Source organism: Streptopelia decaocto (genome assembly GCF_964273445.1).
Source record: "Streptopelia decaocto genome assembly, chromosome: 19".
NCBI classification, from domain to species: domain Eukaryota; kingdom Metazoa; phylum Chordata; class Aves; order Columbiformes; family Columbidae; genus Streptopelia; species Streptopelia decaocto.
This window is the reverse complement of record NC_138674.1, coordinates 100,095-119,634: the sequence shown is the minus strand read 5'-3', so window position 1 is coordinate 119,634 and position 19,540 is coordinate 100,095. Positions and strand designations below refer to the sequence as shown.

At 43.1% G+C, this 19,540-nt stretch overlaps 1 protein-coding gene across 1 annotated transcript; it reads right to left on the bottom strand.

Moving 5' to 3' along the window:
- Positions 1-19,525, bottom strand: SLC26A8 (solute carrier family 26 member 8). The gene is made up of 20 exons (XM_082069385.1): positions 19,097-19,525; positions 17,709-17,935; positions 15,410-15,549; positions 14,714-14,830; positions 13,634-13,809; positions 12,967-13,131; positions 12,135-12,284; positions 10,399-10,481; positions 9,889-10,036; positions 8,873-8,986; positions 7,562-7,639; positions 7,305-7,400; positions 6,651-6,757; positions 5,169-5,238; positions 4,262-4,354; positions 4,045-4,179; positions 2,455-2,814; positions 2,018-2,072; positions 1,710-1,888; positions 1-737 (listed from the first exon to the last, which is right to left on the bottom strand). Exons 2-20 carry the CDS (start codon positions 17,810-17,812, stop codon positions 522-524), a joined length of 2,586 nt encoding a protein of 861 aa, XP_081925511.1. The 5' UTR covers positions 17,813-17,935; positions 19,097-19,525; the 3' UTR covers positions 1-521.
- Positions 19,526-19,540: the final 15 nt, after the last annotated feature.

The window sequence follows — 19,540 nt, the reverse complement described above, 5'->3', positions numbered from 1 at the left end:
ACGGACACAACATTATTTTAATGCAGATAATATCAACTTCAGCTCAGTGTTGAAGAGTAATAACAAAATGTTTTCTTTGAAGTTGCACATCATTCTAAATACATTTGAAAATAAGACATGTAATGTGTTGAAATATGGCAGATTAATTTTACTTAATAGCAAGCAATAAATATGTAAGTGCTAAGTTAGGACATTTAAACTTCTACAAAATTTCTGAAAACAAACATAAATAATTTCCTAGAATGAACTACAAAACTAGGAATGATCTTATACATTGAATCTTCTCTGCTTTCAGCATTTCTGGGTAGCATATCCACTTGAAAATGCTTGAAAGCAATAACAAAAATGTTGGTTTTCGTTTAGAAGGGCAGAATTACTGGAGACATTAGTCAGGCTGTCTATTTTGAGAACTGTGGAATAGAAAAAAATAAGAGGATTGAAGGCTGATAAGCGCCAGAACTGTTGCTTAGATTGTACCTTTTTCCTCCCTACTGAATTCCCAGTTCCCCAACACTTGCAACTCAGGGATTGCTGGTATACTTCCACCTCTCCCCCCAGCTTGTCTCCTGGAAATCCGATTGAAGGGGCCGAGTATCATACTGCCAGCGAGAGCTTGGTTCTGCACTATTCTGGGCTGAGCTTGAGGTATCTGATATTGACTCTTCATGCATAAGTTTGTTGTCAGAATTCGTTGCAGAGAAAAAGTCTTTATTCTTCTTCAAAAGGCAACTTCTCTCCTGAAATGCACACAAGCGTTTCTGTAAGGCAGGGGTGGCTGCTGAGTCGGCCCACGCACCGCGGGAGCTGCCGTGGGTCCCGCTGCGCCCCCGCCAGCCCGCGCTGAGCGCGTCACCTCCTGCCTGCTGGCTGCTCCCAGCCCTCCGCAGCGCCGTCGAAGGGACACTGCTGAATATATGCTGTCACCTTCAGTTTTTTAAAGTTTTTTCTATGGGGGAGAGAGTCTGGTAGGTCAATATCTTTGCAATAAACTATTCTGTACAATGCCAAGGTAAGAGAGTTAAACAAGTTGTTCCATGAGCAGAACTCAAGAACCCAGTTTTCCTGCAGATTTGGATAGGTTTTTGCCTTCATTCTCACCTCATTCAGCTATGGGACCCCAGCCTGGAGGTATGCATTGGATGACTAGCCAAAGCTGGGTTCTTTCCCTAGACAGGGCAATTACTGCACTCTTCTACACAGACAAGGGCTTTTCCTGGAATTTGCAACCATCTGCCCTATTCGAACTTGGCTGAGACAGCCAGTGAGCTTGAAAATCATTGCAGAGTACTGACAGGAGGAGTATGTGCCTAAACTTCAGTTCTTGAGGAAATCAAGCTAGCACTGTGCTTCACTTCCCCCATCAGCCCCAAGGGAGCTGGTGTGGTAACCTCTGGAAATGAAAAACTTGGAGCTTTTGCTCTACCCTGGCAGGGTCCTCGCTCTGTCAGAGAAAGGGAAACCACTTAAAATGCAGCAGTCATTCCTTGCCACAAAACTCAGCTGGATGTCTCTCCAGCCTGCACACAAAGATGCCTTTCCCCAAAAAGGAGCACGGCACTCCAAGAGACAAAACGGATTATTGATCCACTGCAAAAGGGCAAGTACCTGTGAAAAACTAGAGAGTTCAAAAGAGCATCTGCTCTGCCCTGCTTCCTCAGCCACATGACAAAGTTTAAGTTACTCACAGGATAATTCAATAAACATTCTACCTTCTGCTGTTCAGCTAGTGGTTCTTCAGGAAACTCTTCGGCAGGAGGTTCTAGCTCATCTGGCTTTTGATGCCTGCCCAAAGCAGCCAGCACAGCATCATGAAGAGTTAGGAAAAACATTTCTTTGGTGACGCAGCTGTCAAAGAAATCACTCTTCTCAAAGTGTGTTATCACAGAGTCTATTATAGATGGAGGAACAGAAATAAAGCAGCGAAATCACTTCAAGCAGTACGGCTAAAACATTCCACTGAAGTTTAAAACTTATCCCAGGAGATAAGTTGATACTAGTGAACAAATGCTATACTCACAGTGACAGCTAGCTATAAGGACTGTAATGCCAATATTGTGAAACATATAGATGATCTGTGGAAAGAAATCCATACAGGCATTAGAGCAATTCTACATTGTAAAAGTGTACTAGAAGGTAAAACAAGCAGGGAAAGAAGGAAAATAAACAGCCAAAATGGAAAAAACAAAGTAGGCATTTTGATAAATGCAGTTTTAGTTTACGTGATTTTAGAACTGGTCACAGTGGAGGACAGGTTTTTGCACGTCCTCTGGATGGATGGTGGGGCTTTTTTAATGGGAATTTATTGAAATCTGAAGCGATAGCTAATTCTTGCACCTTTAAAGGTCAATTGGAAGATGCACAGATTGTTATGCTGCAAGATATTTTAGGCTAGCAAGAAACGTAAGGCATGGGGTAAACTTCAAGTTTCACATTTGTGTCAGTTGGGTTGTTTACCTGTCGCAGTGACTCTGAACCTGTCAAATCCACAAATTGCACCATGCTGAAGTCTAAAATAATGGTGTGAACCGAACATGGCAAATGCATTGGCTGTTCTTCTTGCTCTAACTGCACCGAGGAGTTATCTATTGCAGAGCCTGGTGACAGGCAGGCTCCTCTCCCTTCATCCTTGGCCTTTTCAGTCCAAAATCCGGCATTAGGGCCTGGGGATACACACTGCACATCGGCTGCTCCTACGAACAGTGTCCTAGAGCTGAGATTGTCTCCATACTTTGACCAATGTACCAAATTAGCTGAACATGATGCGGAATTGCTGTCTGTGTGATGTTGCTTCACCAGTTTCTCTGTAAATGGTGCCTAAGATGGAGAATGGAGAGTAGACCAGTGGCTGGAAGAATTGGGACCATGAGCTAGAAAATATTTTACTGCAAATAAGACAGTCCTGTAAATCATATGACACTTCATGGTAAAAACCACACGTGAAATAACACTAAATATAGCAGTAAGCCACAAGAGTACGCAAAGTAGCAGGTGAACTTGGCAAGCCTCAGATGTGGTTAAGCAGAGTGCCTTTGGCCACCAAATAAATAAATAAAAGGTACAGTGGTACCTCACTCTTCCACACCTTGAAATGGCCTGTGATGCTGGAATCTCACTTGTTACGTCAACCTTTCAGAAAAGAAAGGAACAGCAACAAAAGATTGCCCATCGCCATTGCCCGTCTGAGCAGCAGTAAGCTGACCCTACCATGAGCAGCTGAGCTCTGCACACCTTGGTTTATCCGCTTTCTTGCATGGCAGCTGGTCACAGAATGGACCGATTTAATAATTTTTTCTTTCTTAATAGTTCCAAATGTGTGTTTTAATTTTTATAATGCAAGAAAGGAAAAGTGAGTCTCTGCATTTTTGTACTTCAGAAGATTATGTTAAATTATCTGTCACTTCCACTTCTTAAGCACTTTGGTGCTATGTTTTCCAAACCACTGTCTTTCAACCCATTTCTCTTACAATGGCTTTTACAAATCACAGGTAACTGCTTGAAAAATATCTCTGAAAACAGTCCATTCCCTTTTCCTTTCATTGCCTAAGACAATTCAGAAAATTCAGGGAAAGAGGGATATGAGTGACCCTAGAAGATGCACAACGGCCAATTATTGTAAATATGAGAAATCCTCTACTCATTATAATCGTAGCTGCCTTTGAGGTATTTTGTACTTGCACTTGGCAGTACTGGCAGTGGAACAAACTCCTCATATGCAAGGGAATTCTCTCACTTCTATGGGGAAAAAGAAGAAAATCCCTATTGAAGCACTGACAAAATTAATTCTTTCAGCTGAGGAGAGGATACATTGAATACTTCAACTGCTACTTAATTCACCCAGTATGCTGAGCTACAATTGCTCTATCACATAAAGTATGTGTAAAGAAATACAGTGGTAATGTCTGCTTATTTTCATACAGCAAATATATATATGCTTCAGATAAACATTTACAGCCTTTTTGGTACTGGCAAGTTAAGAACATTGTCCTCAGTAACATAAAACCAGACACCTCAAACAGACTAGATAAATATACTTCTAATGCTGACCGTAGGTGGTTGTAGAGGTGGATCACAGACACAAATGAATTTCAGATCTTTTCTTTCCACTGCGGTGTCAGACACACTAAGTGAAATTAAAGCCCTCATTTCACTTTCATCTAGAGGCACTGCTTTCACGTCCATCTGAAAAAGAAAGGCAGTTCATTAGAGTTTTTATCTCCCCAATGCAGGGGAGAAACTTCCGCTGACAGAAGAAGTGGTTTACCTTGTGTAACAAATAGGTTTTGAAGTGATTCACGTTTGCAAAAGAGATGGAAGAACAGCACTGGAAGATCTTGATACCTTCAATCTCCCTTGCCTGTAAAACAAAAGTTGTACCTAGCAGGAGCTATTTTTCCCCTCCTGTCTGTGTTGTAGTTTAAAAGGTTCTACCCTAGGGACAGAGTTTGTCTGGTCACATCACTGATGACATTGCATACTAGCAGTAGCATTGGCAACATGGACCTGATGACCATAAACTAATCTGCTTCTCCTGCAATTAAAAACACACCTCCAGCAGATCTATCATAGATGACAGCTGGTTGATTGACTATAACATAAGTCAAATTATTTTTAATGCTCATTACAGAAAACATACACTATACCTTTGTCTTACTAACCTTGTCCTTATATGATTCCACCATTTGCAAATGTTTCTTGGGAGTGTACTCATGTGGCAAAGGCAAAGCTCCCTACTACTGTGTTGCCCAGTTCAGTATGTTGCAAGTCTTGAAAATAACGTGTTAAAAAGGCCCGTGCCCTACCTATTATCCCATCACCAGGAGAACCTAACCTGTGAGTCAGTCTAGTACATGCACAGTTGTTACTGTGAAAACAGACGTAGAGTGGACAAAGCCAGACTGAGAAAACCAGGTCAGGAAGAAATGCCAAAGAGCTCCGGAAATGAGAGCAGTGCAGCTTCCACCATGCAGACAGCGCAGATAGACACAGAGAGCTCCAAAGGCCCAAGCAGGATGAGCTCGGTATCTGAATCACTTCACACTACAGATACTTAAGCATTCTTCAGAGTTTTGAATCAAACAAGCCGAGTCTGAATGGTCACCCCTGGGCACTTAAGGGAAGAAGCTGGATTACAGAGAGAGATGGAACATTTGGCTTTTGTTTCCTCTTACAGTTCTGTAGGTGGATAAACTTCTATAAATATTCGTGTTTGGAATCTGTCCCAGCACCACCATCTTCATTCTGAAACAAGACGTTTATTAGGTTTTCAGAGAGAACAAAGAAAAACCATCTGTTCCCAAAAGCTTTGTCTCCATTTCTCTCCTCTTCACTGAATACGCCAGCTGTAACTTAGAGGGTGTGAGTACAAAAAGTTATTAACTCATAATTATTGTTCTTTGAGGAGGGAGCAGTACACAAACAGAGCCTTCAGGTAGAGTGGTGCCCTCAGGAATGTATAATGTCCCATTTCTAGCTCTGGAACACTTGCATTATTGTTGTTATGCTAGGGAGCATGTTCCCTCTCAGTCTCCCCACAGCCCTTCTCAAAGATACATCTACACAGACAGGTGGAGGCAGCTACAGCTTGGGCTGGAGCTGGCTGCATGTAGGCTGGGTCTGATCCAGAGGTTGTGGAGCAGCATTAGTGCAGGGGTTTGCCTCTAAGGAGAATATCTTGGTTTGGGGACCATGTTTCACCAACGGTGCTGCATGGTTTTCGGGCAAGTTCTGGTCAGTTCAGGCAATGGGTGGAATAAACATGTGGCTAGCTGGCAGGTTGCCCCCATGTATGGAAAATTGTTGTCAGAACACTCTATTCAAAGCAAACTGTTTGCAGATAACTTCCCAAGCTTTTTTGAGTGCTGTGAGCATAATGGTCTCACCGGTAGGAAATTGATAAGCAGTTATATACCCTGAAGGTAGTATGAACAACGGGGACACTTAACTGAGCAGTGGCTGCAGAAATGCCCTTTCACAATGCTCAAGAAACCCCAAGGCAAAGCCAAGAGGATACCTCTGAGCAGAGGAAACGTGGTGGGTTTCAGACAGCAACTGAAGTTCGTCCCAAAGGTATTCCTTCAGAGCCACTCTGGATCGGATCACAAGCAGCTCGGTATTTGCAGCAATGGAGTTATTTCCTAGCTCTTTCCATGTAATTCTAGAGGCTTCATTCAGTCTACTCAGACAAGCACCTCCCTACCGTGGTAAATCTCTGGAGGTGTGGCTTGGATTTATGAATAATTTTCCTTTTTGGATTAGCAGCTAATAACTGAGTAATGTGTGCCTGACATAGACTCCCTCCCTGATCCCCAGCTGGGTTTACGGAGAAAATAAAGCAACTTGGTAAATGGCAGCAAAGACTGAGGAATGTATTTGAAAGAAAGGCACGACATCTCATTTTATCCCTGTAGTTTATCCCAACTGATGCCTACACCTCAATAAACAGCCTGCAACAGCATGGTATAGCTGCAGAAGAGACCAATCCAGAGCCCATAAACTTGAAGGAATTACCAGTTTGGGATAGCGTGAGAGAGGCTCCAGAATGACCTGACTGAAGTGCTTACAAACATGAAACAGATTTTTCATTGTCACACGTCTGACTAAAACATCAACTCTACGAAAAGCTAGTAATTTGTTTGAAAAGTTACAATTACCTGTGTGACCTAATGGCGATTATGAAGAATGTAAATCCCATGGCGATCGCTAAACCGACATCAAGACCAGCACAAAGCACTGCAGCAAAAGTTACAAGCCAGATAACCTTTGAACAAGAGAGAGAGAGAGAACATGCAGGGTGAAAAGATGCACAATGACCTGCAACTCAGCCCCAGCATCTGCAAACTGCAGACAAAAAAAAAGGCTAGAAATGGTAATACACGTCAAGGTTTGTTGGCACATCTATTCGAACCCAGTCCTGGAAGTAGTCGCAAACAAGGATCGTGAACGACAGTTCAAATCTCCAGACTTTTTAATAGCTTCAATTATTTGGAAAAAACGCATCGTATCGGGGGTCTTTCTCTTCATGAGAAATCCTGCACAAGAGTTGACAGGGGAATGTGGCCCCATGGGCAGCCAGACAATTTCCTTCTCAGGGGATGTGGGAAGCAACAACAATAACCAGTTCTCCCTGTACAGAATTAATTGGAAATTGTTTTGAAGATATTTCAATACGCTTCTTTTAGCGGATATTTCAAAGGATCCCTTTTCTGAGGAAATGACCGCTGCTTTGCCCTGCCCTTGCAAAACATCCATTCTTCCTTTGAAGGCACGTTCCGAACTCTACGCGGCTATTTATTTTTGCCACTTACAAAATGGTACTTGTCCCGTCTCCACAGGATGGGGATGTCCAGAAACTTTTCAAGAAAAGGGAGCACGTTAAATACCACAATGGCAGCAAATATACCCTGTGCAAATCAGAAAAATAGTGTCTATTATTTTGTTACTTTGTATTTGCAAACACAAGCATGCTAAGGAAATTGAAAATTAAAGTCTTATGACTGAATTAATTTATTTTATGCTTAGGAAGTAAGTAGGCTGCTGCCATAGCTATTTCAGGTTCACTTACATTAGGCATCATCTGGAAAAAGTGTCCTAGTTTCAGCGCAGTCACCAGCATCACAGATGCTCCAATCGCTGCTGCTAACTGAGCAGAAATACTTCATTAGAGAGGCCTGACAGAACCATTTCCTTACTTGTCCTCTCTAAACAAGTAGGTATGGGCCATGTAGCACCACCAACTGGGAAAAATCACCAGGGAACGATGAACAAAGGCCACAGGTATGCTGCAGTGCATGGTGCAAATTCTAGAATGCTCGAGCTGCAAGAGCTCTCTGTAGCTAAAAAGTTTTCCTAAATGGACTATTCTTAGGCACAACAGAACAATGCAGGATTTTGGCTTGATAATTTCACCTGAGTAATAAGATACTTCTCTTGCAAGTCAGACTTTGGAATGAACTCTTTATGAAACAAAATTATTTCTATGATGCAGTGAAGTGTTTACAGGCATTCAATTAAAAGGTACGATAAAAACATTACTACATGTTATTATATATTACATCCTCTTTCCCCCCCTTAAAAAAAAAATAAAAAATCATGAAGTCAAGTACTCAAAAGCTAGGAAGAAATGGCAGAATTAAGGGGGTGTGAGTTATTTTTCATAAGGAGACCTGCGTGAAGGGAGTGGAGCATCTCCCGTGTGAGGAAAGGCTGAGGGAGCTGGGGCTCTGGAGCTGGACAAGAGGAGACTGAGGGGGGACTCATTCATGGGGATCAATATGGAAAGGGGAGTGTCAGGAGGATGGAGCCAGGCTCTTCTGGGTGACAACCAGTGACAGGACAAGGGGCAATGGGTGCAAACTGGAACACAAGAAGTTCCATTTAAATTTGAGAAGAAACTTGTTCCCAGTGAGGGTGGCAGAGCCTGGCCCAGGCTGCCCAGGGGGGTTGTGGAGTCTCCTTCTCTGCAGACATTCCAACCCGCCTGGACACCTTCCTGTGTAACCTCATCTGGGTGTTCCTGCCCCATGGGGGGATTGCACTGGATGAGCTTTCCAGGGCCCTTCCAACCCCTGACATTCTGGGATTCTGTGATTCTGTGGCTTTTTCCATATATTCACTGAAATACAGTTTTAAACTGCATGAACATATCCTGTTCTCCCCACATTATCCTGGCATCTGTCGTGGCACACTATGTGCTGTAAAGATCATGTAAGTATAGTACATAATATAGCACACACACAGAGGGTATCTGAATTCATGATGCATGGGTGCATAACTGTGTATCTCACAAATTGTTTAGATTAAATCTCAGCCTCTGCTCAGTATACAATGAGTTTAGATGAGAGTTTGGAAACTTAACAAATCCAGGCCAGCTCACCTGTGTTCTTCCACCTGTCTTCTCTTGAATGACAGTTCCAGAAATAGCAGAGCTGACAGCAAAGCTTTTGAAAAATGAGCTGCAAATATTGCATAGCCCCACAGCTATTAGCTCCTGTAAAACAGAAACAGGAGGATGCAGAGGAAACCCCAAATGAATAACTTACCTTCATAGAAGTAGCTTATCAGGAAGTCCTTTCCTTTGCTCACACTTGCTGTTGCTCATCTGTATTGCTGAGCTCAGGAAACCTTCTGGGAAGCAACGTCTCCCATGATGAAATGAATGATCTTAAAAGCCATACAGTTTTCACAGGTGAGGATCTCATGGACCCAAAAATTCAGTTCCTTCTTTCAAAGAAATCCACTTAGAACCCCAAAGCTATGAAGCACTGACTTTCAAGCTAACATATGGCATATGTCAGCCCGGAGCACCTGGACAAAAGCTGAGTGGAAGAGACTTTCCCTTTGTATTTATCTCCAGAGGCTTTGAGAAGTCAGGGCAGGTTCCTTGCTGGCTTAGTTTCATTCTAGTGAAGATTCGAAGTCATCATAGCAAGCTAAACATGGAGTGGTGCAAAACACCTAATGCTTACTAGTACACTGGAAACTAACACAGTTTCAGCCTAAACAGCTCTCAGAGCAATCGCTCTGGGCAGAGAATACATACACTGGGGCAGCAGCCACACTGCAGCTTCTCTGGCCATTTACACTTTCAGCTATTAATTTATCATGCTTTATAGTCTCTTGGATGCATGACAGCAATGGTTCTCAGGGATCAGTTGCAGCATTCTGTGTGTGTGAGGTTCATCCCAATCACTGGGAAGTTACGAAGGCCTGTTGGTCAAAGGTGGACATGTTTTGGCCTTCACATTACTGGCTTATAAAATCCACTTTCTATAGGGAATGGTAACAAGTTGCTACAAAAACATTGTCTGGCATATTCACTCCATCCTTTCATTTCTAAGTCAAGTTCAACTTGCTTCTTGGCCTAGGAGGTATGCACAGTTTTGCTCTCACCTGATTGCTGGCAATATGGTAGTTGTGAAGCGAAGCATACCTGTCTCCAACAAAAACAAGAAGGAAATAGCTTACAATAGCAAGGGAGAAGGCATGCGGTATGATCTTGCTTGGCTTTGATAAGTCTGGCCACGTAGGAGGCAGAAACCTACAGAATCAGAGAACAGATAATTTTAGACCTGTTCTGAGCTCTGTCCACATTTACTCCAAACCCAGGGTCATTATCAGAGGCATCCAGCACCCCTAGGAGATGATCTCAATATGTAAGAATTCCACCTCACAAAAAATGCAAGTTCCTTCCTCTGTGTGTAAATGAAACCTGAATCTAACAAAGAAAACTGTAGTTGGAGTTCTGCATTTGCTCGTAAATGATTATGCAATTAAAACTCTTGAAGAGTTATTCCTTTTACTTCCCAGTAAAATCAGCCCACATCAGACTTCAAGAACAGGCTGAAACATCTCTTTTTGTGTCTCCAAAGTACAACCTCATTAACAGCATAGACAACTAACCTCTGAGGAATCATACTGAGCACAGCATTACTAGATTCAGCATGAAGATGAATGCGATTAGAAATAATGGTGACTGTGATAATCTGGGAAAGAAAACAAAAAGCAATACCAGAGATTATACAGCATTTGCTTTAAACTAGAGCTTTAAACTAGACTCAAAGAGGGATGGGGTGGTAGCTGGGCTTGCATCAGTGGGGCAGCACTCTAGAGCTGATGAAGGCTGGGAGGGCCCCACACCCCTGGGGTGAAATGGGTGCGCTCGGCTCTCTCTCTGAAATGCCCGCACACCAATGCACAGCATGGGGAACAAGCAGGAGGAGTTAGAAACCTGTGTTAGGGCAGGAGATGATGACCTGGTGGCAATGACGGAGACACGGTGGGACAGCACACGTGACTGGAATGTGGCCACGGATGGCTGTGTCCTTGTCAGGAAAGACAGGCCAGCCAGGCGAGGTGGTGGACTTGCTCCTCATGTGAGAGAGCAACTACAATGTATTGAGTGTTGTCCAGGGGCGGATGAGGAGCGAGCTGAGAGTCTGTGGGTGAAGGTTAAGGGGCAGGCTGGCAAGGGTGATGCTATTGTGGGTGTCTGTTACAGGCCACCAGATCAGGGTGAGGCCTCTGCAGACAGCTGAGAGCAGCCTCGCAGTCACAGGCCCTGCGTGTGGTGGGGGATTTTAACTTCCCTGATGTTTGCTGGAAGGACGACTCGGCTGGCAGCCACAGTCCAGGAGGTTCCTCCAGAGCCTTGACGAGAACTTTCTGATGCAAAGGGTGGAGGAGCCGACTAGAAGAGGTGCCCTGCTGGACCTCATCCTCACTGACAAGGAGGGGCTGTTTGAAGCGCTAAAGGTTGAGAGCTGCCTTGGTTGCAGCAACCATGAGATGGTGGAGTTCAGGATCTCCTGTGGCAGGAGCAGGATAGCAAGCAGAATTGCAACCCTGGACTTCAGCGGGACAAACTTTGACCTTTTCAGGCAATTGCTGGGGGAAATCCCATGGGCAAGGCTGCTTGATGGTAAAGGGGCCCAAGATAGTTGGTTGGTGTTCAGGGACTGTTTCTACCGGGCACAAGATCAGAGCATCTCGACACGTAGGAAGTCAAGGAAGGGAGCCAGGAGACCTGCGTGGTTAAACAGGAACTGCTGGGTGTGCTCAAGTGGAAGAGGAGAGTTTCTAGATCATGGGAGGAGGGGCTGGCCACTTGGGGAGAATATCAGGCTGTTGTCAGAGGGTGTAGGGAGGGCCCTTGTGGCCAGGAAGCCAATGGTACCTGGGGTGGGTTAGAAGGGGGTGGTCAGTAGGTCAGAGAGGTTCTCCTGCCCCTCTGCTCTGCCCCGGGGAGACCACACCTGGAATCTTGTGTCCAGTTGTGGCCCCTCAGTTCCAGCAGGACAGGGAACTGCTGGAGAGAGTCCAGCGCAGCCACCAAGATGCTGCAGGGAGTGGAGCATCTCCCGTGTGAGGAAAGGCTGAGGGAGCTGGGGCTCTGGAGCTGAAGAGGAGACTGAGGGGTGATCTCATTAATGTTTACAGATATATTCTGTGATTCTGTGCTCCTTCAACTGTGCAAAATACATCTAAAGACAGTTAATCTTGTAGGAGTATTTAAAGGAAAGACTCAGTCTGTAAACGTAACAGCATCCTGAAGTAATATGTGAAATGTTTTTTGAAATACAGTATATTATACACTGTGTCAGTTCAATTATCACAATGACATTTTGGAGATCACTTACCAAGAGAAGTTCCATGGGAAATGCAATAAGACTGTGTTTATAATTTATCATGATAGATGTACTGATTCGTAGTGCAGCCGTGCTAGTTAAAAACAGCAGTATGCTGGTGGCATTAGCCTTTGGGAGAGCCAGGAAGAAATGAAAGAGGTTCTGAAAAACAATCATAATAGAGACGATCAGAGGCAGATACTACAACTATTTCTATATTCCAGGAGATTGACATAAGTTCCCCTGACACTTGAACTCATCCTTTCTGCTATGGTGGTATCTTCAGTTAGAAGAAAAGAGATGCTAAGAGAAAAACAGTATTTTAAAATCTATCTTGTCTATTGGTATCTGCCAAGAAAACACCGCCACAAAATAGCTCAGATCTAGTACGGTCATTCTTCTCTCTTCTACGCTATCTTTCTCTCAAGTTGTCTGATTGACATTACTAAAGTAAATTAGGATGAATTAGCTTTAACTTGTTTTAGCTTGGACTCTCCTGAGTCTCTGTTAGATACAATAAAGATATTGTGAGCCCAATGGCTTGCCCATGACGATCTATTGAGGGAAAAGGTAGCTTTTCTTCTAACTTGTGCCCTGCTACAATTATAGGCATACGTAAGTAATTTAAAATATGCATACAGATTTTTCTTCTTGCACGTCATACAATAAGCTTCATACACTGTTCAAGACAACAGGAAGGCGAAGTAAACCACAGCTGAGGCTTGTACAAATAGCCCTTAGCAATGGACCTAGATGGCAATTGCCTTCCATTTCTGAAGTTGTTCTTTTTGCTCCCCACCTCCAAGAAGCAGGTGTTTCTTTGACTAACGATGAATTTACTCACATAGAAAATGCCAAGGGGGCCCTCGTGGAAATCAAGCACGATGTCAAAGATAAAGGCAAACTGCGATACAATTACGTGCAACGCTGCTGCAGTGAGGTAAGCATCAATGATAGTCTTCGGCACATAAGACGTTACAAACCCCAGGCAGAAGCAGCCTAGGAGCAACTGCATGGAACAAATGAGAAGCAAGACGTGATATAATGATCAATGTCTGAATCCACCCTTCTTCTTTTCATATTTGAAGGGCATGACTCTTCACTGCCATACATGATGGATAGTTATTTGAACATACTATTTTCATTATGCACATTTAAGCAATACACTGCCAAACCAGAAACAGGAGCACTTTGCATCAAGTGTGTGCAGTTATGCAGGTCTACCTAAGGGTTCAAGCATTGCAGAACTGGGCGACATAAAATGTAATAATTTAGTTCACACATGAATATATTAATCATGGACACATGAATCTTAAGCTATCATATGTTTTTCAGACAGCACAAGAGGAAGAGACAGACCTTCATGGCCCATTTTGCACAACGTATGTATTCAAATGTGATGAACTTAGTATTTGTGGTAAGAATAAGCAAGCAGTACCAATTCTTACATTTGTACAAAGAATGCGCACAAGGATACATCATGAAGGAAATAAAACAGGTTCATCTTCTACCTGAATTATGCCAGTAAAAAATGTTATTGATGCTGTAAATGTTAAGGCCTCCATGTAATCTTTCATAAAAGTAGGGTCTGAGAAGTTGTCCAAGGAACCATTAGAGGACAATGTTTGGTTGAAGTTAAGCGTCTTCAGAATATTTGTCACCACCACATTTAGGATGCTAAACGAGCCTGGAACCAACAAAACAGAGAACAGAAAATGGAACTCCATGAGATGTTGCAACAAAGACTTATCGTAAAACCACAAGTCCATCTCTTCCCCCACCGTCAGTCTGTGCAGTGTGAGACAGTCTATTTTCATTCATATATACAATCCACATATATAATCCATTTTTACTGTTTCTGACTAAGTACCTAAAATTTCCAAAGTCCCGTCTGAAAATTTCAGATTCCTGCCATTTTGTGAGTGAAGTCTTCAACTGGTCAAATGCACAACAACAAGATTTTAATGTAAAGCGCAAAAAATGGATGCATTACAATGAGCCGCCAGAAAGGCTGAAAAAACATAGAGAAAGAACTGCCAGGTTACCCAAGAGGCCAGAGTTCCACACATTCACTTATTATGATGATGTGAAGGGCCTTGTCACATGTAAACGGCATTTTAATAATCTAGCTTCTGAACAAATTAAGAATGGAAACGCATCAACTGTTCAGTGATGGCAAGAAACTGCACAGAGAAGACCAGAAGCCAAATCATGATCCACAGTAACATCCTGGGGGTAAATGGGAAGCAGCTTGCACTTGTCCTTAACTTCACAGAGGAGACGACCGTGTGACGCTCCAGCCACGTCCTTTGCGCTGGTGTCTGCAGGACAGGAGCTGTGCTAGCTCGTCTCCTCAGGGGTACAAAGGACCTCACAGCTGAAACTTGACTGACTTGGTGAAAATTCTCATTGCACAACAGCTGCAGAAGTTCAACAACAATGAACTGAGAAGCTGGGGGTCTGGATTGTCACCTAAATAACATCTGCCTATCAGATGAAAGAGATAGGACATCTTGCCAGTTTTTTGAAGCAGCACCGAACATAATCTCTAAATCCTGCAGAAACATTTCACAGTACAAAATAAACCTCACCAATTGAGATATGCGGTGAAGTCCCAAATATAACATATGTCATCGAGCAGCAGAATGCAGAAAGGAAGCCATTCACATTTGGCAGAGGTAACCTGGTCAGCCAAACTCCTAAAAGCCCTGGAAAACAAAAGTATTTTTCTAAAATCTAGCAAATTGGGACAGCTCTCTATCTTTGGTTACTATTTCTAAGTAAAATTTTGCTGATGAAAACCTGACAACCTTTATGAAAATCCCGGTTCATGATCTGATAAAGCCAGGCCAGTTAGTGACAAAAGCCAATGCTGTTTTACAACATGGGCCCTTGCTAACTAGAAATTAGGCAGAGAACCAGAACAACTCTTAATTTAGGCCACCTATTAGTGGGGTGGCTATGTACGTGAATATCTAACAGACCTGATTTTGCAAGGTGGACTTTAAAGACCATGTTATTTTGTTTGCAATATAGGAAAATGCTGCTATTAGTTTATATTTTGAGAGGTGTCCTGTCCTTGAAATTGGACCATGTAACATCTGATTACAGAAAAGAAGTTCTCCCGCAGATATGCAAACAAATAGCTTAATGATTTAAGGAACTTTCAACGTTAAAGTTCCCACATAACCTCATGATATTAGAAAGAACAGAAACACACACAGGAGATCGATTATGAAAAGCATGATATACCAATGGAAGTTGGAGTGTTTTTTCTCTCTGCCTACCTTGAGGAACCTGAACCATCCCAACACTTAGGCCTGCATGTAGATCCCTCAAGATCCATTCTCTGAACCGATACGAAAACAGCCAGTTCAGGACAGGGAACATCTGGAGCGTGATCTTTCTGAACCTTCCCCAGGAGAAGCTGGAAAGAAGCAGATAAGTGAAGCTACATGCGATGCCTTTTAAACCTCCATCTCCGCAGTGCATGCTCCACAGGCAGGGAGGCCACGGTGAGCCCTCTGAACCCACACAGGCATCAGCATCTGCAGGTCCAGCTGGCACCGAACACGAACCCTACACAGGCACCCCCTGCCTTTGCGTTCCTTTCAGATGAACGGCAAATGCTCTGTGTGAGATTCACAAGATAGCCTGTCAGCACTGCAGCCCAGAGAGCTCAATGCATCTGTTATTTGACCTTGTTAACACCACAGAAAAATAGGAGATGGTTTTTGATTCCTCCTACTCTAGAAAAAAACCATAAAAACACTACATCTGGGTGGGGAAGATAAGCAACTCTATCCCACCTTCCAAAACGCAGTCAAATGTTTCCCATATTACATTTTTTAATAAGGGGATGGAAGAGGACTTTACCTACATGATTTTGTGTATATGTTTTTGAATCAGAATTTCCAATAGGTAAACTCTGACTAACCCCACAGTCTTGTGCTCCCTCTTTCCCTTTTTAATCCCCTCACAATGTTGGTGACTTTCTACTTGCAAACTAAATACAAGTGATGTAGCATCTGCCCAAGGCATCCTTGAACAGTGGCTGTGGGGACTGACCCCCAATTAACATTATAGACTTGAGTCTCTTTCCATCATTTTATTGTCCAAGGTGATGACACACTGGGCTGACAAATGGATACAAAGTTGAGAAGAGAGAAAACACATGAGATAGGGAAGTGGAAAAGAAACAGGGAAAAGAATATGAGGAACCAAGGCAGACACAGCTCTTAAATGACAAGTTGGGGGAGGAAATAAAAGAGATTTCCTTATTAAGCATGAAGTGCAATGATAAAGTTTCCAACACAATGAGCTATGACTTCAGAACAAAATTCTTCCTCTGATGGTGTTTCTGGGTGGATAGGCTGTTAACTCTAGGTCATGTCATAATTATACACAATTCAACCCTTTCACACAGAATCCCTCTGGAGATCCTTTAGTCCAACCCCCTGCTAAAGCAGGTTCACCTAGAGCAGGTTGCACAGGATTGTGTCCAGATGGGTTTTGAATGTCTCCAGAGAAGGACACTCCACAGCCTCTCTGGGCAAAGTAATTCCATCAAGTCATTCTGTTTCTCTGACTCCAGAACTCACCACACTTTGTGGAACCTCACCCATAGCTAGACTTGAGTCTCAAGTCCTGCCATGGATTCAAAATGACAGTTTAAGTTTCAGTATAGATTCAGTATACGTGCTGAAACAAAGCCCAGATAAATGATGAATCAGAGATTTTGTATTTACTTTCTTAGGAGGACTTTGTAGACATAGCCATAACCATTGACAGTCCACTCTGCATCCAAAACCAGATTCAGAAAGAAAACTGAGAGTATTTATAGTCAAACAAAACTAAAAGGGAAGCTGATGAACAGGCTTCCTATTTTTTTATTCTATTTGCCTTGATGAAAGAACATCAGGAATTCTTCTGTGCTGCCAAGGACTGCCTCCTGGGCGCCTGCAGGCTCCTCTGGCAGAACAGGTGCTGCTACTCCCAGCAAAATGCCCAAAGACTTTGGCCAGACAGGAAGAAGAGGCTGTGGAAGCATTAACGCTTGATCAGTACCCCAGCCTCATCCGTTCTCTTCAAAGAACACAGGAACATAGCTCCAAAGTAATACCAACGCAGTTCAGTCAATCTCAGTCATACCATTATGCAACATTCCATTTCCCCAGCTAAGAGACAACAGAAAAAGACTCTTGAAATTTAAGAAATAAAAGTATCAAAAGGCACAAATCAGAAAAATGCCAAGGAAAGCTTGTGTCTGGCAGCTGGGCTGAGGTAGGCACTGGAGGGAACTACAGCTATTGGCTTTACAGTGAATACATCCCTCATACTGTCATAGTCCTGAAGCAAACACACACTTTTGCAAATTGCAAATAGCAACTTTGGTAGTGCAATCCTAAGCTGAACTTGTACACTTCCGGTGTAAGTTGCTGCAACTTGGTGTTCTGCTTCAGTTATCAGTCAGTGCAGTTCAGCATTTTAATTACCAGCTGTAGGGAAGTCAGCATCTTTTTTACATTTGGGCTTGAAGTCTCCCTAGTTTCTTTACATCCAATACATTCCTGGCATAGAACTCACCTGCACTGTAGCCGTCTGTTCTCGTGAGAGATTTGTAGTGCTCCGTGCAAGGCAGGAGACAGTTTTCTTTCCAAGTGTGCCTGGAAGTGCTCCTCGGTCTGCATTTCTCTTTGGCCCTGCAGGCTGCTCGTTGCCTAGTGCTGTATTTTCCTTCTGATCACAGTCAAAACCAGAGGAACAGCAAATGCTGGAGACCACAAAGAAAGCTCCCTTTCTTGGCAGTGAGACTGGAAGAAAGAAATAGGGCCGTTGACTGAAGTATCTACTAATACCAAAATTAAAAGTGTGATTTGCGATCGGTCCATCCCAAAATAACTCCTGTGAAGCCAGTAGTTACAGCAGGGATAAGCAAGGCTCTGGCAACTGAAATCCATGAAAGAAGACGTGCTGCTTTTAGGATCAAAAAAAATCAATTGCAAATCAGTTGTAGGAACACTGGGTCCTTCTGGAACTTGCCTTGTTCCTACTCTGTAGGAAAAATGAGCCTAATTCCCTTCCATTTTGTGATACCAAAAGCAGCCAGGGAACTAAATATAATCCCTCTCCATAAACCTACCACAGCTGAGGAACCCATTTGGGTTCTCCTTGTTTCCAGTCCTGGAGAAAAAAGGCTTAGTCTGACACACAGAGAGCACCTCTAATCTGAGGCTGTACAAATGCCGCAATTTGCTGTATAAAATCGGTATCTGATACCATTCAGGTTTTTAAATCCCCCAAGTGTCTGACTCCAACTCCTTAGAATGTTAGTATCAGGAAAGAGATCCGAATTAAATCACTGTCACTCAGAGGAGCGAAGATGTGAGTTCCCAAAGTGAATACTGAGTAAGTAAAATCCAGTGCGAGAGCAGATCTCAAACTAAGTTCTCATACGGACAGCTGAGGCAGAAAAAACCATCTCCATCCAGAGTTACCAAATTAAAGTTCATATAAGAAGGGTGGTGACATGTAGGAACATATTTTTTTGGCTATGGGCAGAAGTAGAAAGAAAAGAGGAAACGTAAAAAGCAAGCAGTTGAGAGTCTATTCAGAATGCAATCCAAGTTTTAAGTATCAAAACCTGCAAAAAAATCATTAAAGTTTTCTCTTCATATTTATTTCCTGCACTGCCAGGATCAGTTTGTACAGGTCTAGTGCTTTGCATCACTGAGATCGGCTACTTCTGATACAGGAACATGGACTCCGGCGTAGTATTTACTGTCTTGTGAGACATACCTACCAACACATACACACACCCTAGTCATTCTAAACCACAGAAGCAGCTAGTAGTAGACACGTCTCAAACACACTCCATCCCAAGGGCACAGTTTCTCCCTCTTTTTACAGAGAAGATAAATCAAGGTCTTCCACAGATGACTTTAAGAACCATTTTGTTCACTAGCTTTTCATACCCAGTATGAGCTTTTGAAGACTTAGCTGGTTTTGACATCTTAGAGCACAATCACTTCTTTTCAAGGCAAGGCAATACAACAAGAAAAACTAACAAGAAGCTCGAGTTTGCAAACTAAAGGCATTAAAAATGCCTGTATGCCAAGAAGCAGTCACTTTTTAGACGCAAGTAGGGGTAACTTTCAGCTGTTCACTCCTGGTATTTGGACTTCAATGATGACTCACAGCAGCAGTGGGCAAGGTCCCATGCTGTTATGCTGTGTTGAGGGAGAAGAGTTTTGACGTGGGAAGCCAATGTTTTAAAAGCAGGCTTCCATATCCCATTCAGAATGTGCCTGTCTTGCACAGTAGTCCTAACGACACTCATCTCAAGCTTGACATCAAAAGCCAAGTGGCCTTAAATGCAAATGCCTAACGCTATTTGGTGTGACATTCTGTACTTACTG

Bases quoted from the DNA above. Each gene is read 5' to 3' on its own strand.
- SLC26A8 (XM_082069385.1), bottom strand. From the start codon at position 17,812: ATGCAGACCGAGGAGCACTTCCAGGCACACTTGGAAAGAAAACTGTCT. The intron at 4,355-5,168 runs GTAAGAGGAAAC...TTTGTTTTACAG, and splicing joins GTTTATCCACCTACAGAACT to GCAAGGGAGATTGAAGGTAT. The intron at 2,073-2,454 runs GTAAACAACCCA...TTCTTTCCACAG, and splicing joins GTTCAGAGTCACTGCGACAG to ATCATCTATATGTTTCACAA.